The 26,855-nt window shown below is 39.2% G+C and overlaps 4 protein-coding genes across 9 annotated transcripts; 1 reads left to right on the top strand and 3 right to left on the bottom strand.

Annotated features, from left to right (window-relative positions):
* Nucleotides 1-1,903: 1,903 nt before the first annotated feature.
* On the bottom strand, nt 1,904-9,491 carry LOC120441450 (C-type mannose receptor 2-like). 4 transcript variants are annotated; one of them, XM_039616613.1, is made up of 8 exons: nt 9,357-9,491; nt 7,769-7,910; nt 5,041-5,127; nt 3,813-3,853; nt 3,302-3,676; nt 2,717-3,052; nt 2,488-2,591; nt 1,904-2,352 (listed from the first exon to the last, which is right to left on the bottom strand). In XM_039616613.1, the coding sequence occupies exons 4-8, from the start codon at nt 3,844-3,846 to the stop codon at nt 2,251-2,253; spliced, it is 951 nt and encodes a 316-aa protein (XP_039472547.1). In that variant the 5' UTR covers nt 3,847-3,853; nt 5,041-5,127; nt 7,769-7,910; nt 9,357-9,491; the 3' UTR covers nt 1,904-2,250. The 4 variants fall into 4 exon arrangements, with proteins under 4 accessions (XP_039472547.1, XP_039472548.1, XP_039472549.1 ...); XM_039616614.1 differs by having other exon boundaries at nt 7,769-7,915; XM_039616615.1 differs by lacking the exon at nt 5,041-5,127.
* Nucleotides 8,949-13,714, top strand: LOC116319936 (troponin T, slow skeletal muscle). Of its 2 annotated transcripts, none has more exons than XM_031739406.2 (13): nt 8,949-8,963; nt 10,091-10,120; nt 10,209-10,222; nt 10,311-10,337; nt 11,842-11,860; nt 11,962-12,022; nt 12,115-12,231; nt 12,398-12,475; nt 12,570-12,683; nt 12,796-12,905; nt 13,034-13,124; nt 13,208-13,248; nt 13,575-13,714. In XM_031739406.2, exons 2-13 carry the CDS (start codon nt 10,098-10,100, stop codon nt 13,618-13,620), a joined length of 741 nt encoding a protein of 246 aa, XP_031595266.2. In that variant the 5' UTR covers nt 8,949-8,963; nt 10,091-10,097; the 3' UTR covers nt 13,621-13,714. The 2 variants fall into 2 exon arrangements, with proteins under 2 accessions (XP_031595266.2, XP_039472556.1); XM_039616622.1 differs by having other exon boundaries at nt 8,954-8,963; nt 11,845-11,860.
* On the bottom strand, nt 13,680-19,464 carry LOC116319866 (dynein assembly factor 3, axonemal). Its single transcript, XM_031739311.2, has 12 exons — nt 19,410-19,464; nt 19,062-19,144; nt 17,464-17,570; nt 17,293-17,386; nt 17,046-17,194; nt 16,686-16,877; nt 16,457-16,579; nt 15,253-15,375; nt 14,999-15,134; nt 14,602-14,716; nt 14,372-14,446; nt 13,680-14,165 (listed from the first exon to the last, which is right to left on the bottom strand). Exons 2-12 carry the CDS (start codon nt 19,141-19,143, stop codon nt 14,024-14,026), a joined length of 1,338 nt encoding a protein of 445 aa, XP_031595171.2. The 5' UTR covers nt 19,144; nt 19,410-19,464; the 3' UTR covers nt 13,680-14,023.
* A 136-nt stretch (nt 19,465-19,600) lies between these two features.
* syt5b (synaptotagmin Vb) lies at nt 19,601-26,147 on the bottom strand. Of its 2 annotated transcripts, none has more exons than XM_039616610.1 (9): nt 25,926-26,147; nt 24,856-25,059; nt 21,879-22,054; nt 21,625-21,723; nt 21,218-21,385; nt 20,829-20,996; nt 20,606-20,720; nt 20,355-20,488; nt 19,601-20,264 (listed from the first exon to the last, which is right to left on the bottom strand). In XM_039616610.1, the coding sequence occupies exons 2-9, from the start codon at nt 25,052-25,054 to the stop codon at nt 20,055-20,057; spliced, it is 1,269 nt and encodes a 422-aa protein (XP_039472544.1). In that variant the 5' UTR covers nt 25,055-25,059; nt 25,926-26,147; the 3' UTR covers nt 19,601-20,054. The 2 variants fall into 2 exon arrangements, with proteins under 2 accessions (XP_039472544.1, XP_031595265.1); XM_031739405.2 differs by having other exon boundaries at nt 20,606-20,723.
* Nucleotides 26,148-26,855: the final 708 nt, after the last annotated feature.

A 26,855-nucleotide genomic window follows, 5' to 3' on the forward strand; every position in this document is an offset into this window, starting at 1 on the left:
GAGACTGAAGACAGCGAGCCATTGCTGTTGTCATTGATTATTTGCTGCAATGCCAGATTTTCACTGTCTCCCTTTGCACTGGCCAAGTCTTTATTCATCGCTCGACAATCCTGTTGGGCGTCTGTCCAGCTCTACTCTTGAAAAACAACATACAACCCATCAGAGCCAATATCTGTGAATAATTTTTACACAGAAAAATTTGATTACATGTAGAAAACAACATATCACTGCTGGCTTTCATGCTGTTGGGTGAAAAAAAAGATGAATTTGAATTTGAATTCAGGCCATTTCACATCTTTTAAACACACAGTTGCATCAAGTTGGGGGTTTAAATTTGGTTTGGTTTTTTTGGGCTTAACAACGATTCTTACTACCCTTCATCTCTGTGACAAAACTGTCAAAGATGAGGTAAAAGAAATGGGAATTATGCGCTGGAAAGCTAAAGAAAACAGTCGTGCTCTCTGAGGTTTGAGTTCTTTAACTTGAGTGACACAACTTTTTAAAACTATGACAATGAAATAATGTTTGAGATCGACGTTGCTGATTATTGAGGCACTATCTGAAGAGGTTAGAGGTCCAAAAAAGTGATATTTAGAACAATGGTTCTTAACCTGGGTTCGATCGAACCCTAGGGGTTCGGTGAGTCGGTCTCAGGGGTTCGGCAGAGCCTCATGCACGGCTCATTTTGTGCACCAGTAAAAAACATATCTATGTCTTGTAACTGCAAGAAACACAGTCTTAAATACCTCTATGTACCATTATTATCACTGTGATCTTCAGAATCTATTGACTTTGAATGAGAGGCCAGAGGTCAAGTGGGAAATAATATTTTTAATCTTTTCACATGTTAAGAATACACACCACACTTGTAAGAATTATTGTTTGTAAATTATAAGGCTTTTTGTTAATTTCCAACCAATAAATCATTATATTGACCATGACAGCTATGGTGGATTTAATTCTGAAGTCTAAACTTTACACATCCTGAATGACTTTTCACAATTTATTAGTGTGAGTTTTTTCTTACCTGATGGCCAGATCTTTCATAGCAAAAGATACAGTGCGCTTCTCCAGGTCGCTGCTTTTTGTCCTTCTTTCTGAAAGTCTGTATTTTTTTGTCCATTTCATAGTGTGTTGGTGTTTTTATGGACGGCCTATGGAATACATATTTGCATTTTTATAAACAAATTTAGCTGCGAGGAGCTGAGCAGGATGTTGGAAAGATCTAAATTGCAGTAACTAAATTGCTATCACAGGTGCCACACCTCATTTCATTAGCAATAATGTACTTCATGTTCGCATGGCTTCGCTGTCGTTTTAGACATGTTCTCACAGTGTAAACAGCTTTCATGTAAATACTGACACCTTAAACCAGGGGTGCTCAATCCCAGTCCTCGAGAGCTACTGCCCTGCAGCTTTTAGATGCGTCCTTGTTCCAGCACACCTGAATCAAATGAATGGCTCGTTATCAGGCTTTTGCCAGACTTGATGGCATGCCGAATTGGTAATCCAACTATTTGATTCAGCTGTGTTGGAGTAGGGATGCATCTAAAAGCTGCAGGACAGTAGCTCTCGAGGACTGGGATTGGGCACCCCTGCCTTAAACCAACAGGAAACATAGTTACTGCAAATGGAACACAGAGACACAATGTTGAGCTCATGGATGATCATTTCTCCTCTTAAACTGTCTCTTTAAAAACTTGATGTAACCAACACACTGTATTTCCATTGGGGGACAGAAATGATCTTGTTTTTGTCCTTATGTATTTATGTTCCCTATTTGATCCCGGACCAATCTTGATGAAACTTTGAATAAACATTGTCTAGCGTGCTGTCAGTGCCAACATCTATATGGCATATGCAAATAATTTATACAAATCCCAAAGACAAACAAAGGGATTCACTATGTTTCTTTATTATAAAGTTTTCAGACAAAAGACAGCCTGTGAAAAAAAATGTGAAAGTTCATGTCTACCCTTAGGTTGGTTACAGAGTAATAATTCAACAGACTTTTAACTGACTTTTAATGAGTATTTAATATATCACATATGCATATTATATTTGCCACATGCATCGAAAAGACCCTCCAAATGAAATCATTCCAAATATGATGTGAGAAGACTTTAAAAACAAACAGTAAAACAAAGTCTCCCTTTATCTCTAGTCGTTTAACGCTAGGCTAGTTTTGTTTATTCTCTACATGCAAAATCATGAGTAACTTTTCACTGCAGGTAAACTTCACGTCGTATTCTAACAGGCATCTTTGATTTCCTTCTCCTCCTCCTTATGGAAAATTTTCCCATCAGGCTGGACTCTCCACTGAACCTTGGCATTCTGGTACTTTGATTGGATCTACGGAGGCGTTCAAATGAGCTAGTTACAGTGTGTTACGATTATAAGTGCCTGAATCCAGTAAAAGTGACTTCTTGACTTACATCAGAGCTTAAAAAGGCACATTAATGGAAGATTTTAGAGTAGAGAACTGACCTGCTGCAGAATGGCATCACTCACATTGAAGTCATTTAAGTTCAAAGATGACTTAAATTCCACCTTAACAGTTCTGGTGTGTTTTGTTTCTTGATTGGCAGAACCTTGACATAAAATTCACATGCATTTAATTTGTTAAATAAGCTGCCATGTTAAGAAGGGCAGTAACTAAAAATAAACAATGAGAAGTCAAACTGGTATATGATACACTGTGGAATTATATTCTTACCCTCATAGCAGATGAAGGGTATAGAGTAAGTACAGCCTCTGTCCATGAATCCTGTGAGAGATGGACTGTACAATGTACAGACTCCATCATTATTTGGTTGACCAGTGGCCCAGTATCTGAAGGAGCTGTTGCTCTGGTCTGACCATTTCCAGTCATCTCTGAACAAACCAATCCAGACTGAAGAGAGTGCGGCGCCATTGATTATTTGCTGCAATACCAGATTTTCCATCTGGCTCCTCGCACTGGCCAAGTCTTTGTTGTTCATGCGACAGTCCTGCTGGGCATATATCCAGCTCGTCCCTTGAAAAACAACATAGAACCCACTGGAACCAATATCTGTGAACATTTACAACAAGAAAGATTAAAATCTAAACAAAATAACTCAGAGAGCACAACTCTCCTCGAAGGGCAAGGGCTAAAACTTTGACATTTTATGATGATTTTATGACAACATGCTGACATCTGACCTTTGATCTATAAACATGAATAATTACATAGTAAAATAGTTTATTTTATTTGCATTTGCATTTATGTGAAAGAGGAGCTGTGTGTATTTTGAATGATCTTTCCCATGAATGCACTGACCTTGGCATACATAAGGAAGCGTTGTTGTACAGGGTGCGCTGAACCATTTCCCATCATAACTCATTCCTCCACAGTTGTCAGTGGAACTTGGTAAACTGGCCCAGTTAGTGTACTCAACTACTCCATCACTGATCTGAGTTTCTCCCACAGACCACAGCCAGGCCGCTGGGCCTGTTTCTGTCAGACCGATCCACATCTCTGCTGTCACACCACTGGCTGACACCATGTTCACCAGCCTCTGCATGTCATCCTGGCTGCCAATTGTGGCGAGGTCGGTGTACTTGCTCCTGCAGTAACTCTGGGCATCATCCCAGATTTTATCCTCGTTTATCAGGTAGAACTCCCGATGAGCGGGAGAACACAGAGTAACATAGCCTGTACAGGTGCACCAACCAAACAGAGAAAGGAGGACTGCATTATCATAACACTGTTTAACTTCAGCATGAATGTTTCATCATAAACAGTTAAGAATATGGATTCATGAATGGATTTCATCACTTATGACACTTACCTGAAACTAGCAATAAAATCACTGTAAGGACCATATTTTCTCTAGGATATAAAATAGAAAATGTTATACAATACAATAAAATCAGTTTGTATTTGTTAGCCTACTAAAGTGGTTAAAGAATTTTTAATTCAGTGGTAGTCCACTCAGTCTCAAACTTTTTAAAACCCATGAAATTGAAGCCTTTTCCGCCTTATTTACTTTAATGTTACAATCACAAGTCTGTGAATGCAGAGCCAGAGCATTTAACAAATGTGCCAAAACAAATGTATGCGACAACAAAATGAAATAAATCAACCAGTCATCAAAGAAGGTGACAATATTATGTTATAACATTTTGTTTTTTCGCCTTTCAAAGCATAACTGGCGTCTTGTGCTTAATCAAATCAATATGGAAGCAATACAGATTTTTTGTTTTTTAGTTGTTTTTGTTGTTAAGTTTTGTCGTTAGATTTACAGGCAGTAGTTTTAAGGACAGTGCTTAAAGCAAATAAAAATTAGGACAGATGAGTCACTTTGGTAGCATCCACTTATTTTTTAAATCTATTTCAAATACACTTGTGTTTTAGTTTTAAATGAATTGAAGCTATTTTATTGAATAAGTCAAATGTTTAATAAGTTTCAATGACAAATACTAAACTTTAAGAACAGAATTGTTTGTTGTTCTGACAGACAACAAATTTGAAACTATTTTGGGAATCGTTTAATTACGTACATAATTACTCTTATGTCCTAACTATACTTGTACAGTATAGTTAGGACATAATCGTCATCTAATGGTCCGAGTTTCTGCTCAAAAAAAGGGTATTAACCCTAGCAAGAATTGGCAGTAACATGTTTAAGCTAGTGGCATGGACACATGCCTGTCTCTAACTGCCCACGTCTGCATATCTACCCTGCTCCCTCTGATAAATCACCTAACTGATCAGCCCCATTACTTGGATACAATTACCAGCCACACCTAGTAATGATGAAAAAGAGGTTTTAAACTTTGACAGTTAAAGATTTCTTTCTTTTGTATAAAAATCTTTAGCTTTTTCACTCTTGAAAAGTTCAAATAGGATTAATATTACAACCGGGAACACGGACAACCTGATACAGAAGAACACATGAACTGATTAGAGAATTACAAAGAGACACAACCGATGAGATGAGAACAATCAAAGAATAAGCAGGAGGACAGAGACAGTAAGTAGAACTAACAACAAATAAATTTAAAAAAATGCACTACCTTAGAAAGTAGAACAGACACCAACACAAAGACTCAAATGTATCAACTAAGAATCCAAAACTGAGTCCAGCAGAAAATCCAGAAATCCTGAAACAATTCATATACAGATTTTTTTCAGGTCAAGAGACACTTTACATATAATTTAACTCTCGATAATTCTCAGAAACATTTACATTACATTGATGCTATAGCATTACTAATGTGTTTGTGTGGACAACACCTAATATCATGACATAGCAGTTGCTGTCCACCCAGATAATCAACTCCCTGCTATATTTTTAGAAACAACTCTCTTCTTACCTGATGGGAAGATATTTTATTTATTTATTTATTTAAAGGATTAAATGGACAAAGAGGCAGTTGTTAATCCTACTTCAATCTTCCATGTATTAGTGTTTTGTTTGTTAACAAGTAGCCTTTGTATTTGTCTTTATGAAAATGAAGCATTGAAGCTTAGCAAAGATGCAAAAGAATATTTGCCTTCCTTAGGACAGGATGCTTATGTAATATGATTTTTAATATATAAATATATATATAATTTTGCACAAAAAGTAAGGAATTTGTGTTTGGTTGATTATGTCTTTGTTGTAACAATGCTTCTTGGAAATAAATCTTGTACAGTTGGAAAGCCATGCATTTGTGAGTTGAGCAGAAGAGTTGAGTACGTGGGTTGCGCCCATGAGTGTACATCTATGCCACATGGACTACAAGTCCACAAGTTCCGAAGGGAGACACAAGAAAAGGTGGTTGAGACCAAGAGAGCAATGCTTAGCCAACCTAGGTACTCATGTCCCCCAAGGCCTAGAATATTGTTGTGAACACTGAAGACGATCAATAAAAAACTGTGGGTGATATAATGTTTTTACAGATTTTCACATTTGGTGCTTGATTCGCACTGAAGGAATCAAAACTATGAATGAACACATATGGAATTATGTAGTGAACAAAAAAGTGTGAAATAACTCAAAACGTTTATTTTGGGGGATTTTTCAAAATAGCCACCCTTTGCTTTGATTACTGCTTTGCACACTCTTTGTATTCTCTCGATGAGCTTCATGAAATGGTTTTCCAACAGTCTTGAAGGAGTTCCCAGAGATGCTGAGCACTTGTTGGCCCTTTTGCCTTCACTCTGCGGTCCATCTTATTTAACACCATCTCGATTGTGTTTAAGTCAGGTGACTGTGGAGGACAGGCCATTTAGCGCAGCACTCCATCACTCTTCTTCTTCTTGGTCAAATAGCCCTTACACAGGCTGGAGGTGTGTTTGAAGTCATTGCCCTGTTGAAAAATAAATGATGGTCCAACTAAACGCAAACCAGATGGGATGGCATGTCGCTGCAGGATGCTGTGGTAGCCATGCTGGTTAATACTAGAAGTCCCAGGCTTTTCTAACCCTCTGTCAGCCAAGTGGAAGCTAACTTGGCTAATCTGTTAGCATCAATTCATATGTAAATTGGGTCGTTACCTGAGAATTGTGGAGGGGAGTGGGGGTGTGTGAATGATTCCTGAGCCAACTGCCTCTTTGTTTGTGTGTGGGGAGGGGGAACTGCTAAAAGCTGTGAACTTCATTTTGTGTTCGTCTTCATGCATTCTCAATCATCCAGGAAAATAAATCTCCAAAAGATTTATTGATAAAAACAGTACAAAAAAAACAAAACAGAAAAAAATTTCTACAAAAACATCCATTTGTACACATATTTACAACTAACAATAAAAAGTGAGTGAGTACATTTCAATCACTCACAATCCTGGCACTGCCATGGTATCTGTAGTCTGCATTTACCACATGTGTATCTGTAGCAGTGAACACATCGCACAGTGGCATGATTGTTGTTGCATTTGTGTTTGACCTAACACGTGGCTCTTTTTCCAGGGCTAGGTGTGGAGGGTTGTGTCCAAAGCAACTGTTCTTTTCTTGCCTTCTTCCCAGCCATATGAGAGTTAGCCAACTCTCTTGCAAGCTCCACCAGGAAGTCCACCCGTCTTTCCTTCGTCCCGGTGCATGCTTGATACAGCACATGTGCATTCAGTGCTGCCATGTCAATCATGTTATAGAACACAGCAACTGGCCAGCGCCGTGTTCCTCTGCGGACCGTGTACTCCCGCACCATCTGGTCCATCACATCCACGCCACACTTTGTGGTGTTGTAAAGGGTGACAGTGTTTGGCTTCCTTTTGGTGGTGTTATCAGTCTGAACCACGCTGTGCATGCTGCTAAGAATATAGACTGTCTTCTTCAGTTGCTTCGAACACAACCCTCCACACCTAGCCCTGGAAAAAGAGCCACGTGTCAGGTCAAACACAAATGCAACAACAATCATGCCACTGTGCGATGTGTTCACTGCTACAGATACACATGTGGTAAATGCAGACTACAGATACCATGGCAGTGCCAGGATTGTGAGTGATTGAAATGTACTCACTCACTTTTTATTGTTATTTGTAAATATGTGTACAAATGGTTGTATGGTGTTTGGTGCTATATAAATAAAATTGAATTGAATTGAATCTTAAATTTGGACTCATCAGACCAAAGCACAGATTTCCACTGATCTAATGTTCATTCCTTGTGTTTCTTGGCCCAAGAAAGCTTTTTGCTTTTCCTTAGTCGTGGTTTCTTAGCAGATATTTGACCATAAAAGCCTGATTCGCACAATCTCCTCTGAACAGTTGATGTAGAGATGTGCCTGGTACTGGAACTCTGTGTCGCATTTATCTGGGCTCTAACCTGAGGTGCTGTTAACTTGCGATATCTGAGGCTGGTGATTTGGATGAATGTATCCTCAGCAGAAGAGGTGACTCTTGGTCTTCCTTTCCTGGGGCGTCCTCATGTGAGCCAGTTTCATTGTAGCGCTTGATGGTTTTTGCAACTGCACTTAGGGATACATTCAAGTGATGCCACAGAGAGTACATAGAGAGGAACAACATAGAAAGCATGACATTTAATGCTCTCTCTTAAACTGTTCTTCAGGATTTAAGATTCGTGTTAATCATCTTTATAAAAACCAAATGTAACCAACACACTTTATTTCCATTTTGGGACAGGCTGTTTTTATTCATCTGAGCTCCTGCCACCTGTCTTTGTGTCTCCAATTTCAACAGTGAGGTCAGCATCAAACACTGTTCTCATTTTCTTGCCTGTCAGACTTCAGCTTATGCCCTCAATACCCACTAATAGTCCGCATTCAATCCCTATTCCTTATTTTGAAATTATGACCCATATTCACACGTTTGTAGCATGTAAATACAGTTATTGGCATTACATGATCCCACTTCCTTTCTCATCTTAACCATCAAAACTAAATTTCATATCCTAATGCTGACCTACTTCTAACCTAAGTTGACCACCAAAGCAATTTTGAATTCTCCAACAGTTGTTTTACATGGTAAATGGTAAATGGCCTGTATTTGTATAGCACTTTAAGGTTTTAAGGTTTGTCTGACAGCAAGAAGCTGCCAAAATGTCCTAAAATCTTCAAAATGACCTCAAGGTCTTAAGCTCAAACTGGTGCACAACAGAAAGCACTAAGTATTATGTTCATTACTTTAGAGAATTCCTGGCATAACTTCCGTCATTTACCAATAGTGAAACAATCAGAATCACTTGAAACCTAACCTGTGTCTCAGGTTACTTTTATTTGACTTGCTCTTTGCTCCAAAAAGGAATGAAGTGTCCCCACAAAGTGACTGTGAAAATACATTTGTTTCCACAGTATGAGTAATGACACACACACACACACACACACACACACACACACACACACACACACACACACACACACACACACACACACACACACACACACACACACACACACACACACTCCTCCTTGTCGCCCAGAGGACCCCATATAAAGCCGTGTTTCCCCTGCACTTGTTACTGCTCTTCGTTTCAACATCAGTGAACATTTTCTGCTGTTCAGGTATGTACTTTGACCTTTTCCTATGATATCTAAACTGACATCTAAACTATAGCACCATCCACATCCAAATAAGATAATCAGGTCGAGCTACAGTTTCCACTGAGCACATGCCCAACTTAGTCTAAATTAACAGCTATGAAAAATCAAGTATTTTTAAATAAATGGAAAGACTTTCAGGACAAGACACTAAAAACTTTGCTCAGATTAGTAAGTTTGGTTTTGGAAATGACTTATCTGTTATATTCAGTACATACTCCAGTTATTTTGAGTGAAATATAAACACCCAGTGTGCAGCATTTGGTGTTTAGGATTTTCATGAAGTGAAAAAACTCAGTGGTTTATTCTTGATCAAAACAAAATTGGATTCTATAATGTATTAAAGACTGGACTCACCAGTGTGTTAGTGGGTGATGATAAAGGTATCTATAATGCACAGGATATCTCTGCTGGTCAGTTAATGCAATAAAACCCTCTTGAAATCCTTCAGTCCTTTTGTCCATACCTGTTTATTTAGACTGACACACTCATACCTTGAGATCCTTGCTAAAAGTGACCAGTGAGGTATTGTAGACACTTTTATCTGTGCCTGTAAACAGGTAGGGATGAGGCTTCAATATCCCAAATTTGCCTGTGTTGGTTTTTGTCTATTTGATCAGTCAAACGTGGTTTTGCACTCATGCAACATCTCACAGTGACACATGTGCATAAGCCTATGAAGTAATGGTTAAAATATCTGTGAGGCTATGCACATATTTAAAGGTCCTTTCAATTTACTGAGACTGCACGCAGATCAAATGATAATAGAGGACTTGGCTGGTGTTAATAGCAGCTAGCCGACCAGCTTAATCTCTTTCTATCCCACATTCTCTCTTGTAAATCAAATTAAACAAGATGGACTGGACAGCTGTTACCTCACTCTGATCCCGGGTAATTGGATGCTGCTCCAATCCAGTGTCCCTCTGGCCTCTTCTATTCCTAGATCATTAGCTCCAAATGGCCTTTCACTTAATCTTATCCCCCAAACTAAAATCTTACACTGGATGCTGCTTTTTTAATTTCAGAGGTTTGGAAAAAGAAGTGTGGTACATTATAACTTTAATAGCACTGATTTTTATGTGTCTTTCCAGTGTCATCATGTCTTACTTAGACGAACACGGGTGAGTCGATCCAGTCCAGGAAGTTATAATTCAATAGCTTGTGTTTTATGGCACGTCTAATGCATTCTGTCAATTCCTTTTGATTTAGAGGGCATCACGAGGGTAAGGGCAGCAATTCTTTCATTTAATAAATATATAAGCTGCAATTCATATCTCAACTCAATCAGACTGTGACTCTTTCTTTCTCCAGAAGAAGATGAGGAGCAGGGAGAGGGAGGTGAGACTGAAAGGCTTAGCGTACCTTGGAGATAACACATCAACTACCAGCTGTTTTAGCAATCCAGTAGTAGAGCTGCCCAATAGAACCACTCAATTGTGAATATGGTTTAAATCCTGTAATTGATTTAATGTTTATGTGTTGATTCTGTATTTCTGTGGGTAGTTCATAATCACTAACCCAGTAGCACGGCAAAACGTGTAATAGATGCGCTGGTCCATTTGGACACGCATGTAGAGGTAGCCTGTAAGCTGCAGCACCAGCAGAGGGAGATATTTTATTTAAAGCAAACATGAAAATGATTGGAAAGCATTTAAACAGACATTACTTACACATTTACATGTAAGTACACATTAGCCGCCTAGCTTAATTGTTTCTGGTGATTAAGGATCTGGAGCGTACTTCATACATTCCTTGCTCACTAGCCACTTCTTGGTTTTAACCCTATAATGCCATTTGTATCATATTTGCCACGAGTTTCTGAGACCTCTATCTCATCAACACAATCAATACTTGCCATAATTTCAAAATGTTATGGACAAATCTCTTTTTTTTGTCTAAAATTAACATTGTTGTTAACAAAAAGTTGCCAAACATGCCCAATTTATCAAATGTGATACAAAATTTATATAACAAATACTGTATATCATAAACAACATGATACAGAAGAAAAATAAATTGTGGATTTTGTTATAAAAACATCTCAGTTGAAAAAAATCTGAATTTTCTGGCTATTTTTTAAGGGCTGGGTCTTACAGGGTTAAATATATTATCTCCCCTTTCTGCTTCTGCAGCTTTTGCATGCAGTACCACAACTTTTGCATGCATGTCCATTTCATGCTTTGGAGAGGCAAAGCTGGCAAAGGTGGGGCTGTCACCTTGGAGGTGGTTTACAGAGTCCTGAGTTGAACCGCTCTTTCATCCTGTGAGTCGTTAGATTCACAAAGATGGAGAAACGTCTGTGACATTTGTGAATTTTTTTCTCCACCCTCAACATACGAATTATAGACACATGGGTCAAGGTGTGAGTTGGGGTTGAATCGCATGGTAAGGGATCTCAAGACTGTGTTACAGGTGGCTGACAAATGGTGTCATAAGCGACCACCTCTACTTAATCATGGCTGTTCAAGCTGGACACAGCTTGACTCCTCTGTTTCATTTATTTCCACTCTTGGCTGTGTGCAGTGTGGGAATCCTTAACATTTTAATCTCTGGAGGTTAGCACAAGAGACTCACCTGCATGCTGTTTTGCTTGTTAGTGGCTGCCAATCTGAAGAAAGTTAGATTTAAAGAGGGTAAACAGCTTGATTCAAACAGTAAATGAAAATGAACTGCAGGGAGGTTCCAACACCCAGTATAAGATAAAGATAAACAGCTTCCTGTCTGATATAAACTTGGTTTAACTTGAGCTTTTCTCAAGATGTATTTTTGATTATTCTAATAACAATAATAATAATAATAACTGATTTACTGTTTCATTACTTTTCTGGCTGCCATGCTGAAGAAGAACGGCCCAAATACAAGTAAGAAAATACAAGAATATTATACTGTGAGCTTTCAAAATTATTTGATTAGTAAAAAAACAAAGCATAACGAACCAGCACGCTTTCATGTGGTTTTACAGGCCACTTATGACGCAGCTCGGTGCACCAAAAATCCCAGAAGGAGAGAGGGTTGACTTTGATGTATGTGCCTTAATATCATTGTTAAAGGAAAAAAGTACATCATTACACGAAAACCAAACATAAGTAATCCCAGTAAGTTTGTCCCATGCTAGGATATCCATAGGAAAAGGATGGAAAAAGATCTTCTGGAACTACAAACACTGATTGAGGTCCACTTTGAGCAGAGGAAGAAAGAAGAAGAGGAATTGATTGGACTCAAAGCAAGAATTGTAATGCCCTTCCCCAAACTGTTTTCTTGTTTTGCATGTTTGTCTATTTTTCCCTCACTTGTTTGTATGAAAAAGGGATTTGTCAGGTTGCGGTCACCATTCAGGCTAATAGAGAGTAAAGAGCCATGTGTCAATGTCCAGCAGAGTTGGGTTTTTTTCAATGTAGGAGAGCCGGAGGGCAGAAAGAGCTGAGCAGCAGCGTGTGAGGGCTGAAAAAGAGCGGGATAGACAGACACGGATAGCGGTAAGGAATTATGTTAACACATATGTTGCTTAGTCCATGAAAATATCAATAATCCAACAAAGAAAAGAATAATTTAAGTGATGATGCAACTCAGGAGGAGCGGCAGAGGAAAGAGGATGAAGAGGCAAAGAAGAGAGCAGATGATGAGGCCAAGAAGAAGAAAGTTCTCTCCAACATGGGCGCTCACTTTGGAGGGTTCCTAGCAAAGGTCAGAGGATTCAAGTGATTCATTTGTAGGCAGGCGTGCCGCTATATTCTGCAAATATGTGGTGTGCATTTCTAGGCTGATGTGACTGGGCAAGAGCGGTCGTTTCTTACAGGCAGAGCAGAAACGGGGTAAAAGACAAACTGCAAGGGAAATCAAAAAGAAGACACTGGCAGAAAGACGCAAGCCACTGGCGATTGAGAACCTGATAGAGGATGGCCTGAGGTCAGTTAAAGCCTTCATTGGATTACGTTTTTATTTAGCTACATGTTATAGATATACCAGCTGGATAAGCCTGAGGCAAACAATTGTTTAAGCCTTAGACACAAGCTGTAATGCCTTTTGTGTTTTAGAGAGCGAGCCAAGGAGATGTGGGAATGGATCCACCAGCTGGAGTCAGAAAAGTTTGATCTGACTGAGAAGATGAAGAGACAGAAATATGAGGTTAGCCCTTTACTTGGGAATATTTAAGATTTTTATATTAAAAATCGGAGACATTATATTCTTACGTACTTTTTCTTTTTCAGATCAATGTCCTCCTGAACAGGATCCAACACGCTCAGAAATTGTGAGTCAGACGGTTTGTCTCAATCTACCCACACAACAAGGGAGCTAAGTGCAGGGTTGTAGGTAGATCAACTCTTTGCACATCTTTGACTATGCAAAGATTTCACAGGTCACTGGCAACAGCCACACCCGTACAGGAAACACAACAATCTAAGATCTTGCCACTTTCTGAACAGGATACACAGACACACACTTTATTTAATATATTTAAATAAAGCGACAGAGCAGAAAGAGGAAATAGCAGCTATTTTACTATCTTAAATTTCGCTGATCGTCTGTGAACTACTGTTTACGATCTCCTTTTAATCTTCTATTTTCTTGATGCAGCAAAAAGGGACATGGCAAGGGAAAAGTTGGAGGACGCTGGAAGTGACCTCATACACACACAGACACACACAGGAAGCATAAACAAACATGAGGACGGTTCACTAGTTCCAGGACAAGCTTCCAGCAACTTTGCAGTGTTCAAATAATGGCTTCCTGTAGGGTTTATTTGAATATATCAACTTATACTTACATTTGTGGCTATTAAAATACACATATAAATATATTTGAACTGCTGTCATGGTATCATTTAAACAAGATGTGAAATATTATTATTAATCCATAGTTGCTACCATACAAATATGAATTGTTATCTGAAGCATCTGACAGCTCCTCCTAGTTGGTTTGTAAACTGCTGATAAACAAGATGTGAAATGTCTCTGTTGTCACGCTTTACTATGCTAAGTGTCTCTCGCATCTTGGTAAACAGCTATCGTGCAATACAAACACCTCTACTTTCTCTGTTGTATGAAGACGGCGTGGACGTCATCACTGGTCCCCTCATGCCAAGGTTCAAATCCAGCCTCTAAAGCGATGTCCTCTACTTTCTTTGCAAAGCCAGCTTCTTGCTCTTTATTCAGATCCAAAATGTACCTGAGACACATATAATGACACAGTAATGCAGTGTGAATCCGAATACAATCGCTGTCGCTATTAACTTTCAAGAACAGTGTCACAACTGATCTATAAGGAATATGTGGCAAACTCAAAATATCCCATATGCAAATGCCGATACACGGCAGTCACTGTAGTCCTGGTGGCCATGGTAACGAGCCCCGTGTTACTAAAAAAACCCTCACTTGGCCAACTCCACGACAAGCACAGCGTCTGGTGCTGCAATCTGTCTCATCATCGGGCCCAACTGGTGCACGAAGCTTTACAGCAGAGGCAGAGAAGGAAGCAAAAACACAGAAAACATAACATGGTCAGCAGTCATACCAGTAGTCTGCAGTCCAGGTGACTGGATGCTAAAGGAATATTTTTACAAAATGACTTGATATATTTCGTATTCATTTAAAGAAAAATCCACCTGGCGGAGAAGTAAATGGTGTTGAAGAATTGTGAATATTTCTGTTTCTCGGGCAGTTTGTGAAGTGAGTCCAAAGGCAGGAAGGTGACAGAGATCCCATTTGGATACATCAAGTCTGAATGCGATTAGAGAAAACTCAGTGCTGGTTTTAGTTGCTATTTTCTGGAAATGAAACATCAAAGCATATTGCATAAAGACAGGAAGTAATACAGTAAATAGCTGGAGCACCTCATTCCCCTTTAGAGTTCTCTTAAAAATGTCCAAAAACACACTGAAAGAACATATAACAATAGAAACCAACCTTTCACATCACTTTATCTTTTTGTCACAGTGGTTTTACACTCTGGTTTTAACCAAAGCTAAAGCTGAAGGCCTTTTAGCACTCATAGTCTTTCACCTTTAATACTGACAGTCCGTATGGATGTGTCCTCCTCTGCATCTGTGTATGGCTGAGAAGTAGTAGGGCAGCCCCGTCTGCTGGACAGGGACTGGAACAATCCTTGCAAATTTGCAAAAGAGATATCCTGGGCGGTCTGTGGATGTGAGAACAGGATCGATGACAACAGACAGACAGTAATGTGTTTAGAAATGTGCACAAGCTGATTCCAGCAATGAAGACAGAAAAAGACAGAAAAACTTTGTACGTTTTACCTTAATGTGTTGCCCATTCTGTGTCTTCAGCAGACTCTTGTCATCAGTTTCAATGCCGAAGGACAGGTAAGGACTAGAAACAATGTCTCCCCAGTATCCCCTGATTGCTACTTTGTCTCCTTTCTGTACAGACACACGACCAAAATTAGCTTCCTTTGTCAACTTACTGTTTACAGTAAAGTGAAGAAGCAGCTGGCCCCTTCCTGATTTCTTGATATGGTTTTTCACATGTTTGTCACACTTACATGTTTCAGTTCAGCAAACTAATTTTAAACATAATACAAAGATAACCTGAGTAAATACAAAATGCAGGTTTTCAATGATGGTCTTATTTTTTAATCATGAATGAACTGTGATAACCACTTTCTTTACAAGGCTGAGTTCAATTTCTTGATCCACACTCAGGCCTGATTAATGCCAGACCTGGATCATGAAATCACTTAAACAGAAACTGTCTGACAACGTGAAGCAGGGTTCTCTATCTATCATCTACAAATGGTTACAAAGATGTTTTTTTAGGCTTTGGGACTCCAGTGAACCACAGTTAGAGCCCTTATTATCCACAAATGAGGAAAACTTAAAACAGAGTGAACCTTGCAAGTGTACCAAAATTACTCCAAGAGCACAAAGATTATTCATCCAGAGGGCACAAAAAAACAAGAACAGCATCTAAAGAATTGCAGGGCTCACCTGCCACAGTTAAGGTCAGAGTTCATGATTCAACAATAAGAAAGAGACTAAGCAAAAATGGCATCCATAGGAGAGCTCCAAGATGAAAACCACTGCTGACCAAAAAGAACAGGCTTTTCTCACATTTGCCAAAAAACATCTTGATGATGAGTCAAAAGCTGAATTTTTTAGAAAGTTTGTCTGGACTAAAATCAGATTGAGTTACTTTGGCATGACTTTAAACAAGGCCGTTCATACTTAAAATCCTCCAGTGGCTGAATTAAAACGATATGAGGACAATTACTTTTTCAAGCAGGGCCAGGTATGTTTGGATAGTTTTTTTTTCCTCCTAATAAATGAAATCATAATTTAAAAACTTCATATTGTATACACAAGGCATCTTGGCCGAATATTAAGATTTCTTTAATGATCTGAAACATGAAACGTGACAAAAAAAGAAAAAAATCCTCAAAGGGAAAATTTTTTATTCATGGCACTGTAGAAGAGAGATGTAGAAAAACCAATATGTAATTACCTGACTAAACACTCTTGAAGACAGCAAACTAGGATTGGTTATTTGATAGATGCCTTCCCTCATTTCGAATGCCAGTCCCTGTTCCCTCCATCGCATGTACTGCTGTCTGTTGATGACGCCACACTGCAGACAGCCAGTACACAAACATACATTTGAATTTCTTTAACCAAGTTCTTATTTGTAATATCTCTGGCCACACCAGAGGAAAGTGCAGAAATTACTCAGATACCCCTTTCTCATGAAGCTTCATTGTAAGATCCCAGTCGAAGCAGCCCTTCTTGGAGTCATAGCGTGTCCCGAGGTGTTGCCTGACACGATAATCCCAAGCTTTGGCCATGACAGGAGCAGGATGCTCTGATGATGAAGACTGAGTTTGGATCCATGACTTAAATATCCTGTCCAGTTCGTCTCGCTCCTTAAACTGCAAAAAGTGTCCATACTCAGTGAATAGAATTTGTAGGCTTTTTCTGAATGTGTAAAGCACTTACAAATTTTAATGATTATGTGCAGTGCACCACAGGTTATACTGAGCAAGCCGCAATGTCTGGATGTTTAGGTAAAAATAAGCTCCTTCAGCAGACGTCTGTACCTTAAGGAGAGTTGTGTTCAGACAGCCATGCACTGCCATCGTTTCAGTAACAGACAGAGAAAGTTGCGATGCTACACGTTGCAGTACTTCCTCTGTCTGACTGCGGATTTCTGCGTTTCCAAACACCTCTAGGAAAACTTCGGTCTTCTCTAAAAATTTAAAATAAGGATTAAAAAAACCTACTGGTTTGTGAACAACAACAAATCTTGCTTTAATAAAATCAATAATTTATCCAACTCCCACGTACCATTAATCCCCATGCTGTCCTGGGGAATCAGTGCCAGGTAGAGGAGCAGCAGCTGTCTAGCAACCACCTCCATGCTGTTTTCTATCACCCATATCTGCAGTGTGGCAAAAGAAGTTATTTCTAGCTCAAAGTATTGTTAGCCATTTGCAGTTTAAAAAGACTTAGGCTCACATGGACACTTTGTTTGTCTTGCAAACCGGCAATAGTCTTTAAAATATGTCGTGGATCTCCACTGCCCACCAGTAAAACATTGATGTCCCCTTCACATCTCTCAGGGCCTGGTAAGAGAAAGAGAGAGAGAACACATATTGTGCTTCTATTGCTGGATAAGGAACCTCAGTACATTTAACCTGACAGGGACAAACTGTAGGTGATAGAAACTGAATATAAAAATCTGGAGAAACAGCTCAGATGTTTACTGATGGACCTGTGATACTGACAGAGCTGACAGAGACAAAGTGTAGGAGACAGTATCACATGATAAAACACAACTGATGGATGACACCGTTTGCTAATCCATTACAGAGTCTTTGGGTGTATCCAGTTCTGGGTCGACTTACTGAGATTGATTTGTGTGATTTTGAGTGGAAAATATGTCAAGGATGAGACACCATAAGTCTTTGAACAAATTTCAGCAAAATGTTCAGAAGACAAACTGTCTACAGCTGCAGTGAAAAACTCACTCAAAAATGCATGTAGTTGTTTTACAGTCTTTAAATCATTTCAGCCTCATCTTCACTCAAATATTCACTATTTCCATCAGTGTGACCAATTATAATGTGACAAATGATTGATCATCAGTGCTATTTTTGCCTCTGTTAGCTGCTGTTAGCTGGCATTAGTGAAACTTTCTTTTAAGCGGATCCAGAATTGCTGGACTCTCATGCAACGTGAGAATGTAATCAAACAGTTTATTAGGAGGAAAATGTACTTTTGAGGCCTACCATTAGCTGGCACAATGCTAGTTTATAACCAGCTGGTGTTTTTGTTTAGCTGGTTCATCATCAGCTGTCCAGAGACAGGAGGGTCGCATGTTTAATCTGCTGATGATCAGTAACTGCGGCAATATCAGGAATAAATAAGCATGTTTATGCATGTCTTCCTGACTTCAGTTCAGGAGATGAGGCTTGAGAGGAGGAAGAGGATGAACTTTTATTCAGATGCTGGTTGTGTTGTCTCTTTTTTGTGCTTTCACTTCTTTGTTGAAGGGGATCCCTTCTCATATAATAAAAAAAATCTTCATATCTTGAGTATGAAGGTGCAAACATTAATTAAAACTTGCCTCTACAGCACATGAACTCCTGAGAATTAACTTCTTTTCTGCCTCTGATATAAGACATATGTGGCAATTCTCTGGCCACATACATAAGATCAGGCAGAACAGCACTGTCCATCGGGATCACTATATTCAAGAGGCAACATGACATCTTACACTATGTATTTTAATGCTTTAATTCTTTTTTTGTTGGAATTTAAAATAAATTTATAATTACACACTAATAAATCTATATTTATGAGTACAGCATTATTTTTTCTATTAAACAACCTAAAAAAAACCCCCGACTGACTGTACCTAATTTTGAGCTATCACACGTGTATTGTGTATTTATGTGTGTGAAACTGAAACGTGGCTGTCTATTTTAACTACACTCAACGCAGCATAATAAATGAATACTTTTGAAAAACATCAGAGCAAATCGTACAATCCTTTATCTGATCTGATGCACGTGCGCAGGCCCACAGGATCCTCGTGCAGTCAAGACTCTTACCGATATGCAGCAGGTCGCGCGCAGGAGTGAAGCCCCACCAAGTGATGCAGCCCGCACCCTCAGATGCCCGTCCAGCACTCATACTGCAAAAAAAGGCAAACGAAGGCGTGCACCCCGTCGGTTTACGTCAAGACAAAACAAACTTCGGTAGGCAAGGGACCATATCTTAACACAAAGCCGTAAAACTATAAAATAGCTTAGTTCAACTAAGGGTAGCCGGCTGCTACAGAACTTTTAAATGGTGCCCTGAAAATACAGCTATTACTCAAACGCATAAGCGTGTCTCTGACTTTATTTCTGTAATTAAAAAACAGCAGGTAATATCAAAAGGTGTTTGTTAAACCTCACCTGACCGACTCTTTGACGACAGCTGTAAAAAGTGTGAAGCTGAAAGTAAGTTTGGGTTTTGTTGCTAGGCAACACTTTTGGCTACGTAGACACCATCTATCGGTGAAAAGAATGAATTACATAGTACGCTCTTCTATGAGGCCCTTCAGTGTTAAAGTTTATTCAATAGATTAAAACAAACTGAGCATTAATGTGAAACATTCCATTGTAGGTTTATTTGTATTTTTCACGACAGTATTGCACCACAACACTAGAAAGTGAGCAAAAAGGCCCAAAGTACATAAAAAACAAGAAAAAGTTCACATCACTGAGTAATTATGTGAATAAACTCTCTTTGATCCATTTTTAACATACCCTTGCATGGGCCTACACAAGAGATGCACATTTACAGATATGTGGTTTCTAGGCTTATAAAGACAATCATTTTGGTTTATGGTATGAGGTAAATATGGGGAGACAAGGGTTTAATAACAGTCAAATATCAAACATTGTTTGACAGGTGCATATATACACACCTACAGACACACACACACGCAATAAAGTGTCTCAAAGGAAATAAACTGGAAAGGAGAAAATGGAAATTAAGAAAACGTTGGGTTTAATAACAAGTAGCAAATTGGCAGCAGTCACTATTTAGGTGTGACTCTAACGAGGTTTTGCTTTGAGTGCCGCATCTACTTCTTCTTCAGGCAGAAGAGTGTGCCACTGGGCTACTGGACGTCTGGGATTGGCAAGCATGTCAGACCAGTGGCGCAGTCCGACTCCTGTAGCTCCATAACCCATAAAGGTCTTTCCAATGGGGTCGTTGCTTCCAAGTTTATCATAGTCGAATACTGTGATGACAACCTGCACTTTCTGAAAGGCAAAAGAAATATGCATGACCCAGACAAGCTTGTCCACACAGTGCTTGGTGTTTCACAACTGATTACTGGTGATAAAGGGTACCTGTATTTGCTCAAAGGGGACTTCAAAGCTGAAACTCTCATTAAAATAAGGATTTAGTGTGTTTTTCTTTACTGTTGTCTTCTTCTTTTTAATCCGTTTCCCATTTTGTTGCAGAACAATCTTCACATATGGGTCTTGTGAAAGAGGAAGTGAAGGTGAGTTGCATCATGCATGTTTATTTCAATTCCTTATGATACTTGAGCATTTATTTATTAATTTATTTGACTGGTAATATCATGAGGCCTGATTACCTGATAAACCTCCAACATCCATTTTCTTAAGGTTCTTTGCCTCCATGATGTTCACTGTCAGTTTCCCAGCAGTGGGTACATAGCGCAATGAGATGCAAATATCACCCAGTTTTTCCTGCTGGGATGAAATTTTGTGAAGAGTGTATTGAAAAAGGGTTATTATCCAAATGTTTATCACTGAAAGGTTCAAGAGCTGTTTAAACTAAGATTCAGTATATCATACCTCCTCCTTCTCACCGCTCTCCAAGTCCCTCCATTGTTGCATTGGCTGACCCAAATCAACACTGTTCATGGGAATCTTTATTTCACCGATCATGTCATGCTTGGAGAATCGATCAAAGTCAAAAACCTGCAACACCAAAGTCTTTCCACCCAGCTCTGCGTACGGAATCTAGAAAGAGGGGGAAGATGATAACTGACATCTCAAAACATACTGCATTGGTATTTTGGGGGGAAGGGACTGGTTGAGGTCGATTAAGGGGAAGAAAAGTCTGAAGAGGAAGTGGAGACTTGTGCCCAGCGAAGCGTGAAAAGCAACAGCCCGAAGCACCAACTCGAGCTGTGACAAAGACAAAACCCTGACAGCATCAAGTCGACAAAGACAAGTAATACCTTGAAGATGAAAGTCTCGTTGAAAACAGGGCACAGGTTTTTGCGCTGAACCTTGGTCTCATACTTCTTCTTTTTATCTGGCAGCAAAAAAACTTTGACATAGGGGTCTGAAGTCCCCCCCATGTCCATAGCGGCAAGGTCTTGAGCCTGAAGGATACCCACGATGAGCTTTAGAGGAAAGAGAACAAGTGTCAGAATCAATGTTGTTAAAGTTATCTAAATGTAAAAACTAAAAATAGTTGAGAAAAATGTTTTAGTTACCTGGAATAAAAATCTAAACTAAACTGTAAGTGAAATGGAAATACTTAAAAATACATTTTTAATATATCTGGACAGAACTGGTCTGAAGTGGTTTAAGTGGTCAAAAAGAAAGGGTAGGAATTTTTACGTTTCCACGGAGGACTTACCTGAGCATCTGTGAAGTTGTAGTCTAAGGAAAACTCCAGTTTACCCAACTTTTCCTGTTCTTTCTCCTCTTCCTCCCCTTCTTTCTTCACCTCCCCCTCCTATAAGATTTTTAAAAACACACACACACACACACACACACACACACACACACACACACACACACACACACACACACACACACACACACACACCTGATTTTCTTGTAGTTCTTGAGTTGGTAAGATAAGATAATAAAATACAGTGATAGGGGTACCTTCTCTCCACTCTCTCCTTCACCTTCCTTTGCTTTTCTGCGGCGACCTGCCTTCCCCTCCCTCACTTTCTTTGGCTTTTTCTTTTTCCCAAAGCATTTCTTAAAAATGCAGAAGATGAAGCATGCCACCAAGACCAGAACCACCACAACAATGGCTCCCACTGCCCACATGGGAACTGCCAAAATAGAGATATGGGTTGGCTCATCAGTGGATGTTATAGAAGTATGGTTATCATGAAAGTGCTGGAAATCTCTGATCCGCCTTTGCTGGTTACATACACAGAACTAACACAATGCTGAAACAACAACCAAAACCTCATCAAACAAATATGAATCAGAGCTTCAGAGTGATATCCTCACTTTTCAGTTCTCTCTATGAAAGGTTTTTTAAAAGCTTGCTGATCTCGTACCTTAAGAAGAGAATTTAATTTTTTTATATCTTAAAATCACAAAAAAACTATGGAAAGTCACTTTTTCCCAGTGTTCAGTTGTATCAGGTTAATCAGTTATAACAATATTGTTCAAGGGGACCTATTATCCACCTAATTGTTTTTTACAGTAGTGTGCAAAAGTTTTGAGCCACCCCTCATATGTGATATTTTGATTTTGAGCAGCCAGGTCTTGAGAATTAGTTCTCCAGACTTTCTGAAGGACTTTGGACATTAGCTGCTTTTTCAGTCATTTTTAGTCCAGTCCTTGTATTTGGGCATTTTCAAACATATGCCTTTTTGCATTCAAGAAGAAAAAAACAAAAACTAACACAATAGATGAACCAGTGTTTTGTCCACACACAGAAGTTAGCAAAGAAGGAATTTTACATTGTATCTTTAGGCACCTTTTTGAAAGCAGCCTAATAATTTGTTCACTTTTCTTTAGTTGAATATATGAAAAAATATGAAAGATAACACAGTTTGATGGGCATAAAATTGTATTTTTGCAGGTTTTAGATGTGTCCTTGATCGAGCACAGCTGATTTAAATGTAGCTTGCCATCACCAGTGTGTGAATGTGTGTGTGAATGGGTGGATGACTGGATATGTAAAGCGCTTTGGGGTCCTTAGGGACTGTTAAGGCGCTATATAAATACAGGCCATTTACCATTCATTTTACCATTTAAATGGCTAAATTACCTCCTCAACATGTCTTAAAGTTCTCCAGAAGCCTGGTAATGAACTAATCATTTGATTCAGGTGTGTTGACCCAGGGTCTAAAACCTGCAGGACACCAGTCCTTGAGGCCTGGAGTTCCCCACCCGTGGTCTACACAAAGGAGACCAGGAGAGATGTAAGTGTCCACAGCCCTCTGTAAAACATGGTGGAGGTTCTGTCATGGTTTGGGCCTGCATTTCAGCCAGTGGTGTTGGAGAGCTTGTCAAAACTGATGGAATTATGAATGCAAAAATGTGCTTGGAGATTTTGATCACCCATGCAGTACCATCTGGAAAGACTTTGTTTTTCATCATAACAATAATCCCAAACATACTAGCAGTAAAAGTATACCTGGATTAAACACACACACTTATACATACACACACACACACACACACACACACAATGGAGCTCTCTCAGTCATGGATTGGCCTCCCCAGAGTCCAGAGCTCAACTTTATTGAAGCAGTGTGGGACTATCTTGACAGAGAACAGAACAAAAGGAAGCAAACTTCCAAAGAAGAGCTTTAAATGTCCTTCAAGAAGCCTAGAGAAGTATTTCTGAAGATTACTTAAAGAAATTACAAGAAAGCTGCATCTATGTTTCCACATGTTTCAATAATCAGTGAATCCATTTCCCATTTTCCAAGCAACATATGGGTAAATTAGAGATGGCATAAGATTTTTGCACTGTAATGCATTCTTAGAGTAGTGGAGAAGTTGCCTCATTTAAAGTTCAAAATATTCTAATACTGGGCCTTTGTGCAGAGGCTTAGTTTATGTTTGATCTGAAATAGGTCAAATAACTCACAGTTATTTGTATGTGATTACCTCGTTTTTTCAGACTTTGCTCATAGTTGTTTATGAGTATCTGCCACTTAATATATTTCAGAAAGTAAAAGCAAAACATAACAGACATTAACAGCTGTTCATGAGCTCGGAGACAGAACCAAAGGTTTAATGCATAATGTCAAAATATATCATGGTTTCTTCTTTTTACCACAATAACTAAAACTTTCTCAAAATTATATTTTTAGCACTTCCTTATGTATGTTTTGTTAATGTTGTGTTATGTCAGTAACACACCTCAGCATTGAGATAATAGTCTGTAAACCCACAGCCACCACTAGTTGCTCCACCAACCACAGAAGCTCATTAAATGCTTTACTCTTAGCGTCATAAGCAGTAGTTATTCATTTCTTAGCAAAATGACTCAGAAGCACGTATTCGTGTTCCGTCATTGTAGGCATAAACACTTAAACTGTTGACGTTCTTTGAAATCATTCTTTATGCCACATCACTTATGTTAAAAAGAGCAATTTAGTGTAGGAAATTTCTCATTGCATCTACAGTAGCTTGAACTTTTGTGGAAGACTATGCTCCAAAACATAACTGGTAAATACATTGATAAATATTATCCATCTTCTTCCGCTTATCCGGGGCCGAGTCGCAGGGGCAGCAGCCTAAGTGGAGAAGCCCAGACCTCCCACTCCCTGGCCACCCCCTCCAGCTTGTCTGGGGGAACACCAACGTGTACCCAGGCCAGCCGAAGGATATATACTCTCCCGCATATCCTGGGTCTGCCCCAGGGCCTCCTCCCGGTTGGATATGCCCGGAACACCTCACCCAGGAGGCATCCTTATCAGATGCCTGAACCACCTCAGCTGGCTCCTTTCGATAAATAAATTATAAATCCCTTTGATAAATATTAATTTGACATAATGTAAATTCTGCACAGGGATAGGTTTCCTCCCTAATAGCCACATTTAGTTTATTTCATCACTGATTTATGGATTTCTAAATCATTTGGCAGATTGTGGCAGTAGCTTACTTGACAGATGACTCAGCTCATTCATGAACTTTTCCTTCATGTGGTTGTAGTCGTGCCCAGGGTGATGTTCTGTATGTGAGTGCTCATGGTGTTCTGAATGAGAGTGCTCATGATGAGCAGGCTCTGTTGTTTCCTCCGATTCTGGTTCAGACGGCTCAGCGGCCCTCCGGACTCGAACCCCAGCCCCGACCAGCCTCATGTCAGCTGCCAAAACATTAGAATTACTACAGTTATTCATGCTGTTTTTAAGTTGGCTGCCACACTGAATAATAACACAACTTTACATGCATGCTGTGTAATCCCTGTGTTAATGTGTTGCAGGAAGGTTGAAGAGCATAGGACAACTCTAAGCCAGATGCTCAACATGGCTGACCCTAATCCCTCTGTTACTCTCATGCTCTCCTCCATCTCATGGCCCACGCTTTCACTCCCACGTTCAGCCCATCCTCATTTCTCTCTCATCACTGACTCTGCTGTGGACTGGATTAAACTATGCCTCTACAATATTAATCCAAAACCACAGATTCTCAAAGCTTTAAAAAATAGGAGTTGGTGTCATCCTTTGGTTTGCCTTGCATAAAGCCACTGTTTCTGTCATATTGACTGTTTATAACAATATTTAAATGAGGTTTAGTGGAACACAAACAACTTTTGGAAAAAACAGATTTTTTAATAAGTAGTTATTATGAGCTGTATTGCCATTTTAAAAGCAAACAAAAGTGGCAGTAAAAGTATTTTTTTACTGCACCCATGTACTGTGTTTAATAATTGAACATTGGAATTGAATATAACTTAATGGAATAAAATGATCACTGAAGTACATTTATTAAAATTTAAAACACTATGTGACATCTAATTGGAAACTAAAGTATGTCAAATGAACCATTTGCAATATAAATGCTCCTTTAAATTGGTTTGTTCAAAGCCAACAGAAAGAAAATACACACACAGAAACACAGCATGTTTTTCTCCTCAGTTTAGACTTTTTTTTTTTAATTATTTTTTTTTTTAGGATTTTTCCACTTAATCATAACAACAGTGTTTGAAATTTTACTGAATATTTATCTTACCTGTTGATATCTCCCTTTAATTTTTTCAACACCAAAAGGAGGCAACTTCTAGTTCGGTGTCTTTCTTGTGGCTTTTCCGCTGGCTTGTTGAAGACCCTGCACACCTATCAATCCTTGGGTATGCTGTTGACTAGAACTGGCAGGCTCCCTGCAACCCTTTCCACCAAAGCTAAAGCACTGGCAAATCACTAGAGAAATGTTGTCATTTAATCCCCCCACTTCCCCCCCCTCCTACTGATATTAGAAGGCAGACAACACATCTGTTGCTTTACGTCTGACTAAAGAAAAATAAAGACCATCATTCACCTTTTATTGTGTTGTAGTTGCAGGGTTGGTAAATTTAACATGTTGAAGTATTCAAAGCTTTTCCTTGTGCCAGCAGGAAACTGTTTATTACACTGATGGCAGTGTTTATCCATTAGACTCAAGAGATTGTAGTACATCCAGCCCTTCACTAATCTCCTCAGCATAGCTGCCCTCGCAGTCGATCATCCAACAACAACTTGTACTGCGAGTGGATATTGTGCATGTATGTGTGGATATGTAGTTTCCCATCCTTTTAGCCTTTACTGTACAAAATACATACGCATGTTTATCAAACTGTAAACAGTGATCCCCAGGCATATTTATATATGCCTTTGTTTTGTTGCGGGGGGGGGCACACAGATGAGCATGACATAATTGCCTTACATAAAGTTAGGGCGGGCACTTAAAAGAACTCTGCATTTAGGGATATTTTATTAATAAAAAATACATTTTATGCTGCAATACATTAAACCACACAAACCACAAGTTACGAATGTTTTCACACTTGGCGAAGACCTGGGAAAATCTGTGCAAACCTTTGTGGTTTCTTAACCTGTCTGTCATTTCCTTAAGCTGAAGTGTTTTACCTCAAGCCACTAGAACCAAAATGACACTTGAACAGAG

The sequence above is a fragment of the Oreochromis aureus genome, linkage group 8, assembly GCF_013358895.1.
Source record: "Oreochromis aureus strain Israel breed Guangdong linkage group 8, ZZ_aureus, whole genome shotgun sequence".
Classification (NCBI taxonomy): domain Eukaryota; kingdom Metazoa; phylum Chordata; class Actinopteri; order Cichliformes; family Cichlidae; genus Oreochromis; species Oreochromis aureus.

Excerpts from the sequence above, each read along its gene's own strand:
- LOC120441450 (XM_039616616.1), bottom strand. The coding sequence starts at position 3,846 with ATGGTCCTTACAGTGATTTTATTGCTAGTTTCAG. Across the intron at positions 3,053-3,301 it reads GCTTCCTTATGTATGCCAAG|ATATTGGTTCCAGTGGGTTC; the intron begins GTCAGTGCATTC and ends AAATGTTCACAG. Across the intron at positions 2,353-2,487 it reads GTGATGCCATTCTGCAGCAG|ATCCAATCAAAGTACCAGAA; the intron begins GTCAGTTCTCTA and ends ACGCCTCCGTAG.
- LOC116319936 (XM_031739406.2), top strand. The coding sequence starts at position 10,098 with ATGTCTTACTTAGACGAACACGG. Across the intron at positions 12,476-12,569 it reads ATAGACAGACACGGATAGCG|GAGGAGCGGCAGAGGAAAGA; the intron begins GTAAGGAATTAT and ends GATGCAACTCAG. Across the intron at positions 13,125-13,207 it reads TGAAGAGACAGAAATATGAG|ATCAATGTCCTCCTGAACAG; the intron begins GTTAGCCCTTTA and ends TTTCTTTTTCAG.
- LOC116319866 (XM_031739311.2), bottom strand. The coding sequence starts at position 19,143 with ATGAGTGCTGGACGGGCATCTGAGGGTGCGGGCTGCATCACTTGGTGG. Across the intron at positions 16,878-17,045 it reads TGAACACAACTCTCCTTAAG|TTTAAGGAGCGAGACGAACT; the intron begins GTACAGACGTCT and ends CACTTTTTGCAG. Across the intron at positions 14,717-14,998 it reads ACGGACTGTCAGTATTAAAG|ACTTGATGTATCCAAATGGG; the intron begins GTGAAAGACTAT and ends AATCGCATTCAG.
- syt5b (XM_031739405.2), bottom strand. The coding sequence starts at position 25,054 with ATGAGGCTGGTCGGGGCTGGGGTTCGAGTCCGGAGGGCCGCTGAGCCG. Across the intron at positions 20,997-21,217 it reads ACGAGACTTTCATCTTCAAG|ATTCCGTACGCAGAGCTGGG; the intron begins GTATTACTTGTC and ends CCCTCTTTCTAG. Across the intron at positions 20,265-20,354 it reads TCCCCTTTGAGCAAATACAG|AAAGTGCAGGTTGTCATCAC; the intron begins GTACCCTTTATC and ends TTTGCCTTTCAG.